Source organism: Danio rerio, chromosome 2 (genome assembly GCF_052040795.2).
Source record: "Danio rerio strain M-AB ecotype USA chromosome 2, GRCz13ab, whole genome shotgun sequence".
Lineage (NCBI taxonomy): Eukaryota > Metazoa > Chordata > Actinopteri > Cypriniformes > Danionidae > Danio > Danio rerio.
Window position 1 is genome coordinate 11,618,442 of NC_141022.1, and position 22,758 is coordinate 11,641,199.

The 22,758-nt window shown below is 35.0% G+C and overlaps 3 protein-coding genes across 7 annotated transcripts in view; 1 reads left to right on the forward strand and 2 right to left on the reverse strand.

The window, feature by feature from the left end:
• Positions 1-2,305, reverse strand: part of cdcp2 (CUB domain containing protein 2) — a 30,495-nt gene extending 28,190 nt beyond the window's left edge. Inside the window, exon 1 of one of the 2 annotated variants that reach the window (XM_087240482.1) lies at positions 1,825-2,305. The gene's annotated coding sequence lies outside the window, so the exon portion shown is untranslated. Of the gene's footprint in view, positions 1-1,723 lie in introns of both variants that reach the window. The other variant, XM_087240481.1, reaches the window with a different exon arrangement.
• mrpl37 (mitochondrial ribosomal protein L37) lies at positions 1,882-19,559 on the forward strand. Of its 2 annotated transcripts, none has more exon segments than NM_001082855.2 (7): positions 1,882-2,387; positions 6,900-7,083; positions 11,385-11,500; positions 13,066-13,251; positions 13,840-13,991; positions 17,222-17,425; positions 17,929-18,088. In NM_001082855.2, coding segments are annotated over 7 exon segments (1,293 nt in total). In that variant the 5' UTR covers positions 1,882-2,014; the 3' UTR covers positions 18,007-18,088.
• The window catches only part of ssbp3a (single stranded DNA binding protein 3a), a 101,963-nt gene continuing 97,341 nt past the window's right edge, over positions 18,137-22,758 (reverse strand). For 2 of the 3 annotated variants that reach the window (XM_087238433.1, XM_087238432.1), the window contains one exon: positions 18,137-21,614. In XM_087238433.1, coding sequence (XP_087094559.1) covers positions 21,585-21,614 — 30 coding nt within the window. In that variant the 3' untranslated portion in view covers positions 18,137-21,584. 3 annotated transcript variants of the gene reach the window in all.

The window sequence follows — 22,758 nt, forward strand, 5'->3', positions numbered from 1 at the left end:
CTCAGTCAAAAAATGTTGAGTCCTGGAATTTAACTTTTGATATTGTAAATCCTTTGTTTCTTCCTTTAATGTACTGCTTTTCTGTTTATATATAGTCTTATTCTATCTCATTATGTAAGTTATTTATTTGTACTTACCTAGCTTACTCTGTATTTGGGTTTACATTATTATTATTATTATTATTATTTTTATATATATAACACAGCAAGCTTTTAACTTTTGTCATTATAGAACAAGTCTACCTGGGTGGGGGGTGGGATTCGGGGTTGTTTTATGATATGGTCATACGCTGTATGCTCTCTATACTAAACAAAAAATTTAAATAATAAAAACAATTGCTCACAAAATTTCGAAATCCTAATCGAAACATCCATAGTTTGAGGAGTAAAATTGGAAAGTAAATAAAATATGATACTGTGATTTAAAGTGCAGTTCGCTAGTAATCTAGGGTACCAAAAGGTCTAAATATAGCCCTGAAACCTATCAAAAATCGACTGCAGTCTGCAGAAGGAAGATCCTTTTTATATAGTATGATGCCCACAATCTTAGACAGACTTTCTTTTGCAGTTCAGTAGACAAACACACTCTGTCACTAAATCAAGAAAAAAGACATCTCTTTGCACTAGCATACAAATAAAATACAAATATGTATGTGTGTGGCATATGGCAAACAATATGGCAAAACTACTGCACTTTAATGGCAAACATGCTGCACTTTAAGAAAACACGTGCAATTACAAAAAATACTAGCAAATTAAGAAAAGATCTTCATCTATTTGACAGCACATGTGCTGAAAAAAAACATGCTGCTTTTTCCCACAATTAAACAAACGAATAAAACGCGCTGCATTTTCTTTCAACACAAAAAGAATGGAACACAGTGGAAAAGTTTCTAGTGGACACAAATGTGAAGGACCCCGCTGTGCCATGATTATTGCTCATTGAAGTTGTATGTGATCTTTGAAAAGTGAGGTTTTTTGTTTGTTTATTTTAATATCCCGATACCCGTGTCTTTAGTATTTATTATAGCCTAAATAATCATAACCTAAAAAGCAGTGTCCATCACATCACACCGCATTTTTAATAAATTGCAATGTTTTATTAATTGTATTAACTCTGTAATTTGCTGGCATTTTTTTTATTGCATGTGTTTTCTTACATTTCCACACGTTAAGCTCTCTCGGCCACCGTACAAAACTCTTAGACACCCTAAGAATGACATAATTTTGGATCTGGTAAAGATACTATACATTTTCTTTACAGGTTAGTCCCTTTATTAATCTGGGGTCACCACAGCGGAATGAAACGCCACTATTATATAATATAATATAATATAATATAATATAATATAATATAATATAATATAATATTATATTATATTATATTATATTATATTATATTATATTACATTATATTATATTTACTAAAAAGTATGAGGATTACTATTCAGAATTTATTCTTCTTCTTTGTTAACATGAACAACTGTTCATTTTTAGTTCATAATTGCTCAGGTCCAGTAATCAATAACAGATGTTTGCCTAATCATCTATTAGTTAGAAAACACTGACATTAATTAAGATTAACAAATGGTATTTTCAGGTTTGATTTATGTTAACTAACACACTCAACTCAGCTCAACTTATATAATAAACTCTCGTTCATACACACATCCACATGCAGTTAAGATATCACACAAAGATGTTTCTGAAATACAAGTACTTACTGTATTACATTTCAATTATAAGATATTGTTGAACACAAATCCTTGGTTATACTTATGAGCACGGAAATCATCTATGCAGATCCACTATGCGAAAAAAATACCTTCAATGACCAGCAGACAGCAGTGATGTGATTATTCTGCCAACACTCACTGTCGGACGAAGAAGACTGACGTCACACATCATGGCCGCCTCCTGAGTGCAACGAGAAAATGTCATAACGACGAGCATCACTGTTTTACTGTTTAGTGGCTAACATATTCATTTTGAGCAGCTATTTTATATATTGTAAAATGTTTAACACAACAATGCAGAGAATCAGAATTTCAGCTTCTACAGTAACTCAAATCTGCAAATCCAAAGACTGCCTCGGTGTCCTTATCATGATTCCTCATGGACGTCGATGTTTGTCCTCCAGCTCTTGTTTATATGGGAAGGTTTTTCCGCGACAAAAGCCTCGCGTGGTCCCTGAGATAGAGGGACTGGAGCCTGTCACCTACGCCGACAGGATGCACTTCGTCCCCGGACTGGCAAAGCCGAGGTTTCCTAAATGGGAACGAGGATGGAAAAATCCCAATCACTACGAGAGCCCGAAACCAGAAGAGATGAAGCTGTTTAAAGATAAACCCTGCTACATCTTCAATCAGAGGACCAGTGTGGTGGAAGGTAACGTTAGTCAAAGGATTTCTTTGTATATTAGAATATACTTGTGTCTATTATAGATTATAATTTTGTAATATTCAGGTTCAAGTTGAGCTTTATAGTAGAGGTTTTATATTCACACATTTGGACTTTCTCCTTAATAATGTAATTTTAGAAAAGTGTTCTTTTGCTAATTCTAAATAGTGAAATCATATTAGCAGCCCATGACTATCAAAGTACAATATTGTTTACAGTGAAACAAATAATGCTAATGTTGTTTTGAAGTCATACTTGCATGTGATTTCAGACTGACTATTCAAAATACCATGGTAAATATGGATGGAGCGTGCCACAAGATAGAGGTAAAGTTGGTTTTATCTTGGCACAATCGTTAATTTAGCAGTCTCTATATTGTTTACCATTTTACTTTGAATATTTGATAGGAATTAGCATGCAAGTATGACTTCTAAACAACATTAACACTATATAATTGACAGTGAACAATGCTGTACTTTGTTAGTCATTTGCTGCTAATATTTCCCTATTTGGATTTTGCAAAGAATACTTTTCTTGAAATTATATTAGTAAGAAGAATGTCTGAATATCCCAATATAAAACCAACTTTACCGGTTTTGTCACAAGTTGTCACTGAATGAATGTGTGAATATAAAACCAACTTTACCTCAATAGCTTTGAGAAAACGTTCTACATGTGTGGACATACAGAGGAACGAAATGTCATGCACACGGTGCTACATAAATGAACATAACACTGGATGTAAAACTATACACTTAACCCTAGCCCGACTATACTAGTAATTTTACATATGACAAAGCAATATTGTGCAAGATATTGTTCAAAGGAGGTGTTTTAAGCTTGAAGAAAATAAATTGAGGTAAAGTTGTTTTTATATTCACACATTAATTCAGTGACAACGTGTGACACTCCCTATATTGTTCACCAAGTTACTTTGAATATTCGGTCTGAAATAGCATGAAGTATGACTTCAAAACAATGTTAGCACTATTTATTTGATTGTGAACACTGTTGTACATTGATAGTCTTGGACTGCTATTATGATTTCCCTACTAAAAATTTTTAAAGAATACTTTTTTAAAAATATAATATTAAGTAAGGCTGCACAATATATCGTTTCAGCATCGATATCGCAATGTGCGAGTCCGCAATGGTCACATCACAGGGATCTGCCATAGATATATACTCTAGATATCGCATACGGACCCTGAACATGCGTTAAAAGCGCCGCCATATTTGTACAGTGCTCCCAGCACAAATGTCATATAACCGCACTAGTCAAGACAGTGTGCCAACTTAAAGATGCTGGACTTTAGCATTTTGTATTGGTGTAGTAACGAGCAACGAAGAAAACAAAGCACACAGGCAGAACATTTTATAGGTAAGATTTTGTTTTGTTCGTTTTTGTTTGTTACGAACTTTTGTGCTTAATATTGAGGACAATATATTCAGGATACGGATTAGATCAAATTTAACAGGGAGGGTGGATAGTACATTTTCATGCACATAAACACATGTTCTTTGTCAGCAATGCCCCTGCGGTAAAAAAGTAATGTAAAATTCTAATTTTCGTAAAAAATAAAAAATGCATAGTGACTACTGCGATATATATATATATATATATATATATATGTATGTATGTATGTATGTATGTATGTATGTATGTATGTATGTATGTATGTATATCTCTGGCTCTAGATGGTCACAGTCCTCAGCTACAGCTTGGTCCCTCATTCATTTTAAAGGAGCGGTACCCTCGCTGCTCTATTGACGCATTCCTTCCAATAGACAATAACAGGGTAGACGACATCTAATGTAAATATCTATGGGGATCTGCAATGTAGGTGGGATTATAGTTGACCAGACATTACAGTTAACAACATAGTGGAGTAATTTCTAATCTCAACTTTTAAGTGAAACTTTATAATTTGCATGTGTTTTTAAGGCGTGACTGTAAGAATTTAAAGCAAATTTAAACATTTGGGCACAATGAATTAAACATTTCTAGTTCAAATGTTAATTGTACATTTGTACTCAATTAAAACGATATGGTGTATTATTATTATTATACAGTGATTATTTAATTTTTGCTTCTGAATACTGTTTGACTTTTGACAGAAAATCATAAAAAGAATTTTATTTGCATATTTTGTCTGTTGTACTTAACTATGCTTGTCATTTTTTAAAATATGTTGTATGCAGATACGCTCCCCTACACCAGGGGTTCCCAAATTTTTCAGCCCGCGACCCCCAAAATAAAAATGCCAGTGACTCGCGACCCCCAATATCCTCTGAGGTGGTTATAAATACAAAGACCTTGCATGCAATGATGCAGACACACCAATTAAATTTGTGTCAGTGCTTTAAATGTGCCAGAAAGTATAACCTGATGTTATAAAATCAAAATGCATCTGACGCTATTGCTGCCTTTAATATAATGTTATTACCCCAGGGGTCGCAATCAAATAGAACTAGTAACTATAAGCTACTATAGTAACTATAAAGTATATAGTAACTATAAACGACTATTTTAATTTTCAGTATAGTTATGGATAAAATATATTAATTCTTATGGTTTAATAAAAATAAATAGATTTTTGGAAATCACCAGGCGACCCCCCCTTATTTGCCCCGCGACCCCTTGGGGGTCCCGACCCCCACTTTGAGAACCACTGCCCTACACAATCATCCCAATCAATCTAAAAATTATGAATTCTTTACTAGCTATTCAAGTCATCTGGTGAAATTGCATTTATATCACAATTTATATCGCAGTGAATTAAAATATTGCACTGTCAGTTTTTTTCCATTATTGTGCAGCCCTAATATTAAGGAGAAAGTCTGAATGTGTGTATATAAAGCCAACTTTACCTCAGTAAAACCAAGTAGTGTAACATGATTTGAGTTACACAGGTATGTGTGTACATATGTGTAAACAGAAGTCAACATTTAAAGTGGATCAAAAAGATTTTCAAAGTTGTCCTAAAACAAGAGTGGACATTGTTTAATAGATTTTGATCCACTTCAAATGTTGAGAACTGAATGCAGTCTAACCAAAAATTATCCAGTCAACCAGATATCATTTTTCAAAATGAAAAAAAAGTTCAGGGCCCTGTTTCAGAAAGGAGGTTAAGTGAAAACTCTCAGTATGTTAACCCTGAAATAAGAAAAACTCTGGGTTTCCCTTTTGGAATGGAAAGTAGAAAGTCAAACCTGGGGAAGCAGGGTGTTAAGGTAAAAATGATACAACACAAATTAATTCGAAAACATATCTATTTTTATATAAGTTCTTTAGGGTTTTTTCATCATTAATTTGGAAAGGAGAGTGGCGGTTACAGACAGGTATTAGGAGCAGAGCGAGGGGAAGGGTTTAATAAAATTCAAGTTCGGTTCAGTGCACCTTTTGTTGATATTGCAGACTGTCAGATTTTAAAATGACTTTTTTTTATCCTTTACAACGATTGAATTACTTATACATAATCTTCATATTCAGGACAAAATAGCTTTTGTTATTTGAAACCCAACATACAGTCCATTTAAATATAACACTGCCTTATTTTCAAAGAAAACACGTTTTAATTTTGTATTTAATGATTAGTTAAAGGTTTGAGTCTCATCTGGGTCAGTTGGCGTTTCTGTGTAGAGTTTGCATGTTCTCCCTGCGTTCGCGTGAGTTTCCTCCGGGTGCTCCGGTTTTCCGGTACAGGTGATTTTGGTAGGCTAAATTGTCCGCAGTATATGAGTGTGTATGGATGTTTCCCAGAGATGTGTTGCAGCTGGATGGGCACCTGCTGCATAAAACATATGCTGGATAAGTTGCCAGTTCATTCCGCTGTGGCGACCCCAGATTAATAAAGGGACCAAGCCGAAAAGAAAATGAATAAGGCTGCACAATATATCATTTCAACATCGATATTGCAATGTGATCATTGGCAATAGTCACATCGCAGAATATGCAATGTTAAATTTGCATGTGTTTTTGATGTCTGTAATTGTATAATGATTTTTAAGGTATAAGAAACTGCACCATTTGTGACCTTTACTATGATTAATTTTATTGAATTATTTTTAGTTTTATCATTCAGTCACTGTACTTAAATACGGTTATACTTGGGACATAATAAAACACTTTATTTCAATTCTATCTTTTTCTGTATTCATAGATTGTTATGCATGAAAGTACTCACAACACATGCAAATGTAGAAATGCACTGCAAGTAACACAGACCACATTGAAAACGTGTCAGGGGACTGCAAACATTTTACAGGTTGTTAATTAGATTTTATGGAGATGCATTCTCACTGCAGAATCATCCCAATCGATCTAACATTACAAATTCTTTCCAAATAGAGATGTGAAGCCATCTTGTGAAATTGTATTCATATCACAATATATATCGCAAAATAAAAAATAAATCACAATGTTTAATTTTTTCAATATTGTGCAGCCCTAATGTGTATTGAGTAATCGAGTAATGCATTAATGTGATCTGTTTATAGGTGTTCGACAAGCCCTCTGGCTCAGTAAGTCAGCCGTCATTAAAGAGTTTCCTGCTCAGATTCTTTCACTGGCTGAAGATCCAGCCAATCAGATTGAAGATCAGGACGAGAGAGTGCAGAACGCCATTAAAAGCGCTTTACTGTGGGACACAACAGACGACCAGCCTCCCAGAGAGAGGTACTGGTAGGTACCCTGAGTGTTTTACATATATTTCTACAAACGTTTCTTGATCTTCAATGTTGAAACCTTAATAATAAAATAATTAAATGACAGGCAGCAGCTTATTCGTTAATCTAGAACTTCCCTGATCTTTTGTGTTATGTATTTTAGTTTAAACAATAGGTTATATGCCGAGCTAGTGTTGTTCCCATACTGATAAACTTCCGGTGACCTTTTATTGTGTTTTTTTTCCATTTTATACGGTTCCTATTACAGCATCGATGTTGTAATGTAATTAAAATACAATCAGTTAAATAGACTTTGGCCTTCATGTAGTTGCTCAAGCGTAAAACGAGACAAAAAGCCGTTTACGCGCACGCCAGAATTGGCAGAGGAGCGCAGAAGCTCTATTAAATATACTGGGGTAAAATACATGCTCATATTATAAAGACAAGGCGGGGAAAATGTAATTTAATGCAGTGCTTTTTGTACAATCTGAGACCCACTTTATATCGGATATCACTCAGTCAGTGGAGATCGCTGATTTTTAAAGAAAACAGACCTTAAACGCGCCGATTTTGCAATGGCATTCAGACCACCAGAAGCGGTTAACAGAGGTTACTGGCAAATTAAAAGGCCTATTAGCATGTTTCGGCATATACCCTATTATTTGACTTTATGTTTAGATTTACTGAGCTCATCCTACTGCAGTCAAGACAGATTTTGTCTTATTGAAAATGTTAACTAAATTAATTACAATAAAATGTAAAAAGTCTTAAATGTTCACTCAAAAATGAAACATTCCATCATATACCCATCCTCCTGTTGTTTCAAACCAGCTTTCTATCTTTACTCCTGTCCAGGGCTTTACATTAACACCCGCCAACCTGCCAAATGCGGGTAGATTTCAGCTCTGGCGGGTTAGACAGACACCTCCACTGGCCACTTTGGCTGGTTGGAAATAATTTTAAAATTGTAGTTTTCTTAAAAGCAGGGTTTGACAAAAAGCATGGCCCAATATTTGTGCAAATGTGATATTAGAATCGAGAAGCAGCACGACTGACAAAAATAACTATGGTGATGTGATTCGCGCGACTGTTAAAAAAGTGCGCACGGTCCCGTTTACTTGCGCAAATCCCATGCCTAGAGGAAGTGCAACGGGTGCGATCGGTTCCCTTTGAAATAGACTGGACAAAGAGCGATGATCATGCACCCACAGTCCTGCTGCTTTCGAGAGCACAAGATAAAAAAACACACATTCTTTTGTAAGCTTTCATTTGAATTATTCTTTGAACAGATTATCAACAGGCCTATATTAACCGTGTGCTTGTGATCATCCTTTCATTATCACACACGGTATGTTTCACCTGCTTTATTTTGCTTAGTTATTTTTGTTAATATGGTTTAATTATATTTTTTACAACAACATTGCTTTTATGCGAGATTACTCCCCGTTTATGTGTAGTAAGTGCTAATCTGGGACTAGCCAGGACAGATTACTGTGCATATTTTAGATACATGACAATACTACTTTTTTAAATGTAAATTTTTTTTAAAAGAAAAGTTTTGTTGAATAAAAAAGTGCACCTATGACACTATATTTTCCTTGTTTTGACACATTAAAACATTGTGGCTAAGAAATACTTATTTGGTGTGGTCAGAGATAAATTTGTTAAATCCTTATTTTTGAGCCGTAAAAAGTAATGTGAAATAATAACTAATTGCATTGCGACAACCCATTTGCTCATGCACAATGAAAAAGGTAATACACAATACACACAAGAAGTTAAATGAATGAGGAGGCATGTTGTGGACATAACACAACATCTAAATTAAGTCATTTTAGCCTGTCAAAGTCAAATTCATGCATATAAAATATAATTAATAATTAAAAAAGTGTGGCTAGTGGAAATGGCGAGTGGCTAGTGATGTTGGAAATCTACTAGCCACAGTGGCTGGTGATCAAAAAAGTTAAAGTCAAGCCCTGGTTCTGTCTATTAAATTGAAGCTTAGCAAAATTTTCAAGCCTCAATATGTTAATAGAGAAATCAGTTTAAGCTTTTTAATCTAAGCCTTCTAAAAACAAACGTTAACTTTTGTATGTCGTCACTTTTCAAGAAGACTGAAGGCAATCACATTGCAAACACTAGAAGGGGAAACAAATGATGTCCTTAAAGGGTCACAAAACACCAAAACACATTTTTTGAGATGTTAACACTCATATATGTGTCCAACGTTGCTAAAAACACTATTAGAACACATATTTAGCTAACTAGTGAAAATTGGTCATTTTTGCGGTATTTCAAGCAAATTCGTCCTTCCGGTTTGAAAATAAATTTTGAAGCTACATCACGACGATGAGATCCTTGTGTAAATTTCAGCATGTAGACTGGCTGTCTGTACCGGTAGGTACAATTTGATGTCTGAGTTTTCATCATTAATAATTCAAGAGATGCTTGGTTCAAACCAATCAGCACTCTCTATTGTGATTGAGGTGCAAGTTCATTAATATGCATGATATAGCTTCAAAGAGAGACGCAACGTTGTGTTGCCAACCGTGATTAAGTGAAAGTGGAAGAAGAAGAAGGTTCATGGCCTATTAAAGAGTCCCTTATATTCATTATAAAAGGTCATATTTTGGTTTTAGGGGTCTCCAACCACCAGCTGATATGAATGCAAGGTCAAAAAACCGAGGTCACATAGTTCATATTTATTTTTTAACTACATAATGAGAAAGAAGTCTTTTGTGGGGCAGAAAATATACGTTTGCTCACCTGGGTTTGAAGGGAATTTCTCCTCCACTTTTTTTCTTTATTGACCAGTAGTGATATTACTCAGTTGACCCGTCAAATCGACACGGGTGCTGCTGTCAAATTTACACTAGTTTTTCCTCCAATTCTTGTGTACAAATAAACTGAAAATGAGCGCTTTTAACATCTTCCCCAACCTCCTGCTGGCCTGCAGGTACACACACTAGTGAATGCTGCTCTCTCACTGGCTGTAGGTAATCGCCGATGTTATTTTCAATCAGATCATATTCACACGGCATTATTTGAATCATCGACAGCTACAGATATTTAGCATGCCAAATATCTCACGGGCATCAGCGACTCATCGGCGATTCTCTCAGATGGCAGATGCAGTCTGAACTCAGTATATGTGTGTTGTGATTGGGTTTAGCCCGAGATGGAGTGAAACGCCCATGATGGTTATGAAATAGCCAGAGTACAGAGTATGGCCCAATCCCAATTCTATTTTTGTACTCCTTCCCCTTGCCCATCATGTCAACACCACAGCCTACCTAAGTAGTGTTGCTGATTATGTCCGTCCCTTAATGACCACAGTGTACCTATCTTCTGATGTTTTCTTCCAGCAGGATAGTGCATCATGTCATAAAGCGCAAATCACCCTAGGCTGGTTTTTTGAACATGACAATGCATTCACTGTACTCAAATGGCCTCCACTGTCACCAGATCTCAATCCAGTAAAGCACCTATGGGATGTGGTGGAACGGGAGATTCGCATCATAGATGTGCAGCCGACAAATCTGCTGAAACTGCGTGATGCTATCATGTCAATATGGGCCAAAAATCTCAGAGGAATATTTCCAGGACCTTGTTGAATCTATGCCACGAAGGATTAAAGCAGTTCTGAAAGCAAAAGGGGTCCAACCCGGTACTAGTCAGGTGTACCTAATAAAGTGGCCAGTGAGTGTATGCAGACGTTCATCCATATCACAAATGTACCATGTTAATTACATTGGTCGCAGTGCTGCCATTAAACATACCATAAAGCATTTGTCCCCTTCTCACACCATAAACAGACCCACGGGTGAATGAACGGCTCTCGGCAGCTACCGTCCCCTCTCACCCAGCGCCTCATAATTGGCTCAACAGCTTCAATATGGAAGGTGGCATTTGGCCTGGGCCTTGTCGCTCTGATGGTGTGTTGAGTTTAATGACGGTCATTAAACACGGGCCGGTCTGCATTCCCAGCAGGCGGCGGCTCTGTAAAGCCTTTATTAATTAATACCGCTCCTAGGAGGTCTGCCATTCATAAGAGCCTCTTTGATATCTCTCATCTCCCCCGGTTAAAGTCTGCCCTTTGGTGCCTGTTTTATCTCCCAACTACTGCTGGCCCTTAACATTTTCCTTCTCACAAAAGCCCGTCACCAAAAGGCCATATTGACATTGACACCAAATGACATTACGCTCACGAACATGCGTTTGGTGAATTGGGAATGTTCGCATGCTGTTTTGTATGAACCATCGCATAGGTAAATGTCTTTTATGTGTGTAAATAGTGTGTTTTCATTTCCTTCATAGCCCCATGCTTGTGCATAGACTGCTTCATCTGTGTGGAGTCCTGCAGGTCCGCCATCCGGAGCTGGCCAAGAGGATGCTAGCTGAGAAATACAATTTGGCAGCGACCTGGAGGAGAGGTGGGTGTGTGTTGTCCATCACATATGCCTGTCCTTCACTTTTAGATTAAATTAATATGGAAATAATGAATGCAGAAGGCTAATTTGCTTCAGTTCTTATTTGCTTTAGTGAGAAGTTGTCGACCATATTTTATTTGACTTTTTATATTATTTTATTTTTAATTTAATTTATTATAATTTTTTTCATTTATATTCATTTTATTTAATTTTTAAATTTTGTAATTTTATTTAATATAGCTGTTTTATTAAATTTTTTATTTTGTTGTTTTATTATTATTTTTTTAAAATATTTTATTTTTTCTTTTCTTTTGATTTAATTTTTATATTTTTAATATTTTATTTTATTTTCATTTATTTTTTATTTTATTATTTTTTATATATATATATATATTTTATTTTCATTTATTTATTTATTTTGCTATTTATTTTTATTTTGTTTTATTTCATTTCATTTTATTTTATTTTTCATTTTATTTTAATTTTATAATTTTTTTATCTGATTGCATTTTAATTCTATTTTTAACCCCTTTTATTTTATTCTATTTTATTTTCATTTTTTTGTTGTTATTTTTGTTTTATTTTATTTCTTTTTATTTCATTTTTTATTTTGTTTTACATTTAATTTAATTTAATTTAATTTAATTTAATTTAATTTAATTTAATTTAATTTAATTTAATTTAATTTTTTACCAGTGCATCTACATGGATCATCGTACTAGACATACGCTACTGTTAAGTTTGGCAACTTGTTTTGTTCGAGCAAAATTCAGTAAGACAGTAAAGAATTAAAGTATTATCTTAGGGTTTTTAAAAAATGTTTTTTGTGTAGTTTCAATGCTGAATTTTCAGCATCATAACCCACAACAATCGTAACAGTCTAAAGTGTCACATGATCTTTCAGAAATCATTTTAATGTGCTCAAGAAACATTTCTTATTATTGTTAAAAACAATTATATTTCTTTAGGTTTGTTTAAACAATGATAACATTTTTCTGGATTCTTTGTAAAAATAGAGGTATTAGTAGTGGTATGTAGTCGACTAAATATTACATTTATTTTATTATATATAATATATATATATATATATATATATGTGTGTGTGTGTTTTTGTATATTTACATGTATATTATTTTTTTTTTAAATGGCCAGCTTTGAAATATACAGGACCTACTGTTAAGTTTGGCGTTTGACTATTACTTATTTATTATTTATGACTGAATATTTTTCAGTGTCTTTTATGCACCAAGGCTGCTTTGTTTGATCAAAATGCAGTTAAAACAGTAATATTGTGAAATATTGTTTAAATGAAATTATTTCAGAATTTTTTAGTTATGCAGTCACAAAGCTGAATTTTCAGCACCATAACGTCTGTCTAAAGTTTCACCTGAACCTTCAGAAATCAGTTTAATATGCTCATTTGCTCTCTTATCGTCATTGTTAAAAACAATTGTTTCTTTCAATTTTAGATTAAACTGTGATAGATTTTTAAGGATTATTTGTTTAAAAATGATACCATCATGGCGAGTATACTGGAGGCTTAACTATACAAAACATATCTTTCCCAGGTGAGGATGTGTTCCAGGTAAGAGGTCATAACGGGTTGCTGTTAAACTCTATGAACCCTTTACCTGTGCTGGCGGGACCTGAGCAGATCCAGGGCACCGCTGATCAAGAGCTGGAAACTTTCTTCCCCATCGCACCCACCATCGACCTGCAGTGCACAAATGTTTACCAGGAGAAGAGCACCACAGGTCAGCCACTGCCTTCATTCACCATCATTTCTTTCAGGAATATACTTTGAATTATTACGATCCTGAATATAAATGATTCCCAATTAAGGGGCCGAGGCCTTTTTGAGTTCTGTGTAAAAATCTTCATACGATTGTCTTCATGTTCAAGAGACTCAAATCTAATACACTAAAGGCCCTGGTGTACACCTTCATGTTTTTCGTTCTTCATTTGAGTGTAAAAAGAAGTTCAAAAAGGCTGAGTGATGAGGTGTTAAACATTCTGCCATCCTGTGCTGCTATGCATTTGATTCAAGGCTGAGTGTAAATTAATTTAAAAAAATAAACTAAGTTAAAAAAATAAAATATTGAAATAAGAGGAGTACATTTTGATTTCATGCCCATTTTAAAACGCATGCAAAGATGTTGTTGCCAGAGTAACAGATGCAAAAGCTGTAAAGGCTCCACCCTCCTCTGGAAAAGTGGGCAGGGACAGCGGTTCATTTGCATTTAAAGAGAGACCGAAAACAGGGTGATACTACTTTCACCAAAAAGAGACAGCTTAACAAATGAGCTTCAAGGAGCCTGATTTGTTCATTTTCTCTTCTCCAGGTTTCAGAGAGGGTTATCCTTGCCCTCATGCCCACACTCTTTATGTGATGGAAATGGGAAACACCCCAAAACTTCTCCCCGAGCAGCTCCGTGCTAAGATGATCATGTTCTGCTTTGGAAATGCTCTGGTCAGAGCAAAAGCCCTGTATGGGGTAAGAAAATTTTATTTCTGGAAGATTTATTAACAACTGTTTATTAAGACAGTATATATCAGATATTGATGATGTACACTAATATTTGGACACTAATCCAAAAATTTGGAGTGGGTATTGTTATTATGTATTTATATATATATTTTTTAAAGGAAATTATTACTTTTAATCCGCAAGGATACAATAAATTGAAAAAAAGGGCATCTATGATGTAAATCCACTTTTGTAAGCTGTTTGGACAGAACTGTGTGTCAGTATAATGTGTCCACTGTCATATTGGTGTGAAATAAACCCAACAAGTCTGTTTTCTAAAATTTCCTGATGTTAAAATAGGATCCAAATCACCGCTACGTGACGTTGGACTGTGGTTTTCCCCGTCCACCGAATAAATTGACAGGCGCCATGTTTCTATAATAACATGTTTACCCGTTTCCTCAGATAATTGTTTTGCAAATAAACAGGGATTAAAATTACGTTTATTAAAATTACGATTTTTATAAGTTTTGCAGTTTTAAATTATCAGCCCCTTTAGGCTAATCTTTGTTTTGATAGTCTACTGAACAAACCATCGTCATACAATAACTTGGGTGTTTTACTGTATTTTCCATCTGTCGGTATATTTTTGTAGTAGAAATTTAATAGTACATATTCAATCAGTTCAGTTTAAAGCAGAAGCTGTTCTTTTGTAATCTTCCTGTCGACCTGTGGTTCTACTTGAATCTTTGTATGTTAAAAAATAATAATAATAAAATAATAATAATAATAATAATAATATATATATATATATATATATATATATATATATATATATATATATAGAGAGAGAGAGAGAGAGAGAGAGAGAGAGAGAGAGAGAGAGAGAGACAGAGAGACAGAGAGAGAGAGAGAGAGAGAGAGAGAGAGAGATTTTTTCCCCAATTTCTGTTTAATAGAGGGAAGATTGTTTTAGCACATTTCTAAGTAAAATAGTGTTAAAAACTAATTTCTAATAACTAATTTATTTGATCTTTGCCATGATGACAGTAAATAATATTTTACTAGATATTTTTCTTGACACTTCTATACAGCTTAAAGAGACATTTAAAGGCTTAACAAGGTTAATAAGGTCAACTAGGCAGGTTCGGGGTAATTAGGCAAGTTATTCTATATCAATGGTTTGTTCTGTGTAGACTGTCGGAAAAAAAAATTAGCTTATAGGGGCTAATAATCTTGTCTTAAAAATGGTTTTTAAAAAATTTAAAACTGCTTTTATTCTTGCCGAAATAAAACAAATAAGACTTTCTCCAGAAGAAAAAATATTATCAGACATACTGCGAAAATTTCCTTTCTCTGTTAAAAATCATTTGGGAAATATTTAAAAAAGGAAAAACAAAATCTAAAGGGGGCTAATAATTCTGACACACACACACACACACATATATATATATATATATATATATATATATATATATATATATATATATATATATATATATATATATATATATATATATATATATATATAGTTATAATATTTATAATTTAGTTTTAATTTTATACATAATTACATTTAAATAAAATAATTTATTTTTTATAAAATGCTGATAATAGAAAGTAATAGAAGGCACAAGAAATCTATCATATAATACATTTGTACATATATACATATATTTATAATAAATAAAGGTTTAAATGAGCATTTTATACAAATATTTTAGAGAAAATCTTACACATGTGGGCCTACAAAAATTGATTAGAGAAAGCAGTGGGCCCAAAGTGGAAAAAGGTTGAGAACCCCTGCGATTAAAGAATCCTGAATCAGCATCAGTTTTACAGCTTTCTCAGACAGAAAGTGACATTTTAAGGCTTAACTAGGTTAATTAAGGTAACTAGGCAGATTAGGATAATTAAGAAAGTTATTGTATAACGATGGTTTGTTCTGTAGGTTATTGAGAAAAGAATATAGCTTAAAAAATATTATCAGATATACTGGGAACATTTCCTGAATCTGTTAAACATCATTTGGGAAATATTTAAAAAAGAAGAAAAAAATTTGAAGGGGGCTAATAATTCTGACTTCAACTGTATATATACACACACACATACACACAGAGTTAAAGTCAGAATTATTAGCCCCCCCACCCCCCTTTTTATTTTCTTTTATTTTTGTTTAATAAAGAGAAATTTTTTTCAAAATATTTGTAAACATAATAGTTTTAATAACTCATTTCTAATAACTGATTTATTTTATCTTTGCCCCGATGACAGTACATAATATTTGACTAGATATTTTTCAAGACACTTCTATACAGCTAAAAGTGATATGTAAAAGCTTAACTAGGTTAATTATCTTAACTATACAGGTTAGGGTAATTAGGCAATTTTTTTGTATAATGATAGTTTGTTCTGTAGACAGACGGGGGGGAAAAATATAGCTTAAAAAGGTTAATAATTTTGTTCTTAAAATGGTGTTTAAAAAAATGTAAATCTGCTTTTATTCTAGCCGAAATAAAACAAATAAGACTTTCTCCAGAAGAAAAAATATTATCAGACATACTGTGAAAATGTCCCTGCTCTGTTAAATATCATTTGGGAAGTTTTTATAATAGAAAAAAAAAGTCAAGTGGGGTTTAATAATTCTGATTTCAGCTGTATGTGAAAAACAGTATGTGAGCAGTGTAGTATGTCTGAATTCATAGTAATCAAAAAACAGTAGTGCTGACCTACTACTGTACTATTGGCAAAATTTTGAAATGCGCATCCAATGGATATTGTGCTATCCCATAAGGCCATATGATGCGGGGAGGTCATGTGATAATGGCAGATGTACAGTAGTACATCCGGATTCCATTCATACTCCTCACATTGATACTATATAGAACTTTCTTTTATAACAGTCATGAAGTAAATTCTAATTCAAAATCTAGCTTCTACTGGAATAGTATGCGCAGTATAGTATATAGTATACTATAGCACAGTATTCAGGCACCGTAAATAAAGGATGCAGGAATAGTTTTATGGTCTTTTTTTTTTTCTTTTTAGTGATGATGAAGTTATTTTTTTACAACATGGCCACATCCAAATGGTGCCATTTGTTACAATTTTTTTGAATAATAAACATTCTTTCTTGTGATGATTTTGTAGACAACTTGCTTTATTTATTGTCTTTAGATCTGCATTAGTTTCACATGTTTGGTTCAGTTTGTCAGTAATGATAATCTGCTTTACATGCGTTCTCTTGTCTCCTTCAGGACGAGCCCAGAGTTCTGGAGAAGCCCATTGTGGTTCAGAGTGTGGCCACGAACGGCCGTATCTTCCAGTTTGTGGTGTTTCAGCTCAACACGACGGAGCTGCAGTCGGACAGCGGAGTGAAGAATCTGGTGTGGGTGGACGAGGATAAACCGCTTTATGAACACGCCCAGGCCCGGGCTCACATCAAGAGGAGAGTCGTCAAGGTAAAGTCTACTTTATTCATATTCAGTCCCTGCTGAAAAAAACAGCTTAAACCAGCCTAGGCTGGTTTTAGCTGGTCAACCAAGCTGGTTTTAGAGGGGTTTTGGCCACTTCCAGGCTGGTCTTAGCTGGTCAGGCTAAAAAATGACCAGATAAACCAGCTTCGTCAAATATGTTTTCTTGGTGGGAAAGTTAAAGGGTTAAAAAAAGATAGTTAGACTAATAAAATAGAAAAAAAAAAGAATGACTTGACCCCAAATATTTATGCAACTATAGAATCATCCATCTTCAGTTCAAAAGTTTTGGGTGAAAAGTTTCATTATTATTCTAAATGTAAATTGATTTCATTTATTATTCACTGGATTCACATAAATCATAATTCTTTCCTTCACGTTTACTAGTTGAAGAGTATTTGGGATTCTGTGCTCAATTCTTTGAGTTGTGAAATTCGAATAACCCTAAAATGATTTAACCAAACAATAAAATGTTGTGCTCTTGATTGTAGATTCCTGCTGGTTTGTCAGGATATCAGCCTGAGACCTTCAAGAAGTTTCTGGCTCTCTTTCTCCACGGTGCTACATGAACAGAACAAACCCCTCTGGCAGAATATCACCATCACTTCAATATCTCTGACTCGCAAAATAAAGAAAATTGTGGATAATGTCGCTCGCCTGTTTCTTTGAACTCTTCATAACCAATTTTGACAACCTGTAGTTTTATACATATTTATTCGCAGAAGACATGAGAGAAATAAGAGTGGTGTATGAACAGAAAAATAATTTAATCATAAAAATTACACAAGTCATTTTACTGTCTTCCAAAGAACGTAATATACATTGTAAAGGCTAAACAACATGACTGAAGTGTGGCTGTACAGCATCATGGCAGACAAGAGTAGAGAAACTGTTATAAATAAGCATCCTTTGGGCGTTTGCAGCACTTCTTCAACGGTGACTAAAAGCAAACAGGAATGAGTAAAAACTATAAGCCAGTGAAAAACGATTAAATATTATTTTGTTTACTTAAACTCCCACCTTAAAGGCATAGTTTCACCCAAAAATGAAAACTCAGTCAGCGTTTATTTACACTGGCGGTGTTCTAATGCTGGATAACCCCTTTGGTTAATTGAGGAAAAAAAAAAAACCTGCTTGCACTCATCTATGAAATGAACATGAAGAGCAGAGAGCATTGAGTTTTACCGAATGGTCCAGTGAATTACATGGCATATTGCAAAAAAATCTGAAGGAAAATGATTGGGGTTGGTTGGGAAAATGGCTAAACTTAGCACATTTTATGTAAATCCTGCTTGTCAAGGGCAGTGCACACGGGGGTAATTTTCATTCATGTTTATCACTGACATTTAACACCTCGTGAATACAGAATAAGCGAGCACACCGCCACGCGCAAACAATGACTGGTGCAAGAGCGTCATTTAAAAAAAAAAGCCTGACTCATTTTTTCCGCTAACGCCAGTGAAAGTCGATTATGTATGATTGCTGATAAACATTGAGAATCGCTATTGATAAGCGCGAGTAGTGAGCGTCCAGATGGAATTTCATTTAGTGAGGCAGTTCACTCCAACTCACCAAGAACATGTCAATAGTAGCCTATCTGGATAGAAGTCACGAGAAATCAAAATAAATAGAAATACGACACTTATTTTCTTTTTTGGGGTGCATATATCTGTTGTGTTTGCATTTAAGTCAACATTCTGACGAGTCACAGACCATAGCACGGTGAACATTTCAGGCCATCCTCAGACTTCAGTCATACAATAACAAGGTGTCATGCCTGATCATTTCAGGCATAGTTTCTTTGACTGCAAGGCTTTTGCTCTCATGAAAAAGAAGATGAGGTATCAGCCCTGCTGGGGAAAAAAAAAAACATGGCTGGTTTTCGCTAGTCGACCAGCCTGGTTTAAAAGGGGTTTTGGCCATTTCAGGCTGGTTTCCAGCCATTTTCAGCCTGGTGTTAGCTGGTCAGGCTGGGAAATGACCAGCTAAAACCAGCTGGTCATGTTCTAGCATGACCAGGCTGGAAATGGCTGGAAATCAGCCTGGAAATAGCCAAAACCCCTTTAAAACCAGGCTGGTCGACCAGCTAAAACGGCCTAGGCTGGATTAAGCTTTTTTTTTTTTTTCCTGCAGGAGGTCTCGTACAATTAGGAATCAGGCAAAACGAAGATGAAAATTTCAAAGTCCATTTTGTCTGACGTCAGATTGTACAAGGTCTGACATTATTTTTCCTGAGACCAAAAGTCTTTCAGTCTGAGGAATGATGCCTGAAATGATGACGTATGATGCCTCGTCATTGTATGACTGTGGTCTGAGGATGTCCTAAAATGTAAAAAACAGTTTTTTTAGGATTTCTACACATTGTTTTTTAAGTATTTCTTGAAAACATTAATGCTATAGCAGAGTCTCATGAACGTGCAGTGCAGGACAAAAGCAAATGATAAAAGGTCGGAATTTTAGTTATAAGATTGATTAAATTAAATTGGTTTTCCGTAGAATCCGACATACAATTAGAGCATTTGAAACATAGTGTATGTTTTTATGGAAGCATTCTGTGTAGTCTTTTTCTCAACCACGATCCTGGAGGACCACCAACACTGTATGTTTTTGATTTCTCCCTTGTCTTTCACACTCATTACAGGTCTTTCATTCTCTGCAAACTAGCTGATGCTCTGAATCAGGTGTGTATATATATACACAATACATATATATATATATATATATATATATATATATATATATATATATATATATATACATTTTTTTCAGTTTTCAATGCGTCAGCAGCTTAGTTAGGCACTAAATGTCAGTTTAACACCTTACAAGTTCTGAGCACTCTGCCTTTTATTAAATACTCAGAGAGTTGAGTAGTTTTAGATGTCTTTGGTCTGTTTTGCATTCATATTTCGGGTCAACAACACTTGCGTCTGCTTGCAAGTGGAGTTAACCTGCAAGCGAATAGAAACAGGTTTGTTTTCAATTATTTAGTGATCCTGAACTGTTTGTTTGGAGTCTGAATGCTCGAAAATGTACATTCCGTCAATATTTACTCACTCTCCGCTTGTTCCAAACCTGTTTGAGTTACTTCTGCTGAACACAAAGGAAATTATAGTGAAGAATTTTGGAAAAAAGCAGCCAGCCATTGACTTCCATGGTACTTTTTTGTTCCTAAAACAGATCTCAATTTATTGATTTATCTTTATTCCCTCCAACTTTCTTCAGAACAGTTTTGTGTTCAACAGAAGGAAGAGGTTTAGAAGCACTGGAGTAAATGATAAGGAAGTTTCATGTTTGGGAGTAATATCGCTTTAAAAAATCTGCATAATAAAAGTAATATCAGAGAATTTAGTTTAATCGAATCAAACCTTTAATACGAAAAAAGGGTGAACATCCTAAACGATGACTCAGTTTTCATTTTTGGGCAAACTATTAAACAAATAATGTCAATCTATGGAATACATGACACATACCACAATTGTCTTATAGTAGGTGTCACTGCTGTTATTAAAAGACTTCAGCAATAAAATCCATAAATAGAAAACAACAAAATGGAGAAACCTTTTGCTAACAGTCCTTTACGTTCCTAAGTATGCGTCAGAGAGGAATGAAGGACAGTAGATTAATTGCCATTCCTGTCAGTGCATTTCATCTGCTGTAGCCCAAGCCATTCCTCTGGAGTAAGTCAATGTCAAGGAAGTCATTACAGAGAGACAGGGGTTATGAAACGTTTTTTAAAATATCAGACTAGATCCTAAAATACTCTAATGGAATGTGATACAGACGCCGTGTCTGCGCTGAAGAAGCTCTAGTATGCAGCACTACATCCACAGTGTAATGTTGTCATGGTCCCGACCATTTCAGATCAACTTACTGAAAAGAAACAAGCTTATGTCGTCTTGTCCTGTGGAGGGGGGCATCTGATAAAACAATACGAAAATGTAAAAGAGGTGTAAAAGGTGGAAGGGGAGGGGAGCTCCCGTCTCAGACAGGTCCTTCCTGTAAGCAGAGTTCATCTATTCATGCTGGAACAAGGAGCGCCTGGTTCGCCCAGAGCTTCGGCAGGATTTGGTTGGTATTAAGTGTGAGGTTTGACTCACTCTGGGTCTTGTTGAAGTTGGTCCCTGGAGTTGGAGCTGGAGTTTGTCCTTCACACACTCATAGTCATTGTTGGCGAGTACTGAGGGAAAAAAAGAAGAGCTCATTTAAATGTGTTAGTTCACCCAAAAATGAACATTCTGTCAAAAAGTTTTTGTTTTGTTTTAAAGACATTGTTTTCAAGAGTTCACACTTAGCTGATGATTGATGATAAAGTGTGTTTGGCATGCTGTCCCAGGAAAGAGTCCTGAGCTCAGAAGATCTGTGAGCCCGGGGCTCCCTCTCGTTTCATTGGGAGAGAGGAGAGTCTGAGCTCAGGTAGGTCTTGAGAGCTCCCCTGAATTCGTTAATTTGGCCTATTCCTAGATTATTAGGGGTTGCCACGGCAGAATGGACCACCAACAGTACCAGCATGTTTATGCGGTGAATGCCAAGTACTAATACACTCATATACTGTGCCAATATCATTCATTCATTTTCTTTTCAGCTTAGTCCCTTTATTAACCAGGGGTCGCCACAGTGGAAAGAATCGCCAAATTATCCAGCGTATGACTTACACAGCGAATGCCCTTCCAGCTGCAACCCATCACTGGGAAACACCCATACACACTCATTAACACACATACACTACAGTCAATTTAGTTTATTCAATTCACTTGTACCACATGTCTTTTTTAGAATGGCTTTTTAAAATATATACGCTCATATTTGCTATAACTTTGCATGAGCACATCAAGTTCCGCTGGAGAAAAAAAATGCTGATCTCTTTTTTCAGATGTTGCCATAGTCTCTCGTAATATCAGCGCTCCATTGATAATGCCTTTTTATAGTCGCAGTGTGCGCACTTAACTCTGTGTGGGTCTACTCAAAGTTGATTGACTTAATTCAGATCAGAGAGTTTTTAATCTCTCGATAAGTCAACTCAAAGCTCGTTTAAACTCTGAGTGGGTTGAACCTCCTTACTGAAACAGGCCCCTTGTCTCTGAGCACACACACACAACAGCATGCAAAATTAACAAAGATGACATTACAGTACATGCTTTTAGTAATGTTCACATGAAACTGAATTTTGCAGAGCAACAAATGTGTACAACTGGAAAGGGGGCGGCATATGATGCAATAATCGTTTTATCTCGATTAACGTGTTTTCATTAGAAGCCAAAATCGAAATTGAAACCGAATTATCGGTTATTTGCACAGCCCTACAAGGATGTATACTCCAGATG

Coding starts and splice junctions, on each gene's coding strand:
- mrpl37 (XM_087239865.1), top strand. CDS start 2,015: ATGTTTAACACAACAATGCAGAGAATCAGAATTTCAGCTTCTACAGTA. Junction 11,501..13,065: donor GGCAGCGACCTGGAGGAGAG/GTGGGTGTGTGT, acceptor TATCTTTCCCAG/GTGAGGATGTGTTCCAGGTA. Junction 13,992..17,221: donor GAGCAAAAGCCCTGTATGGG/GTAAGAAAATTT, acceptor TGTCTCCTTCAG/GACGAGCCCAGAGTTCTGGA.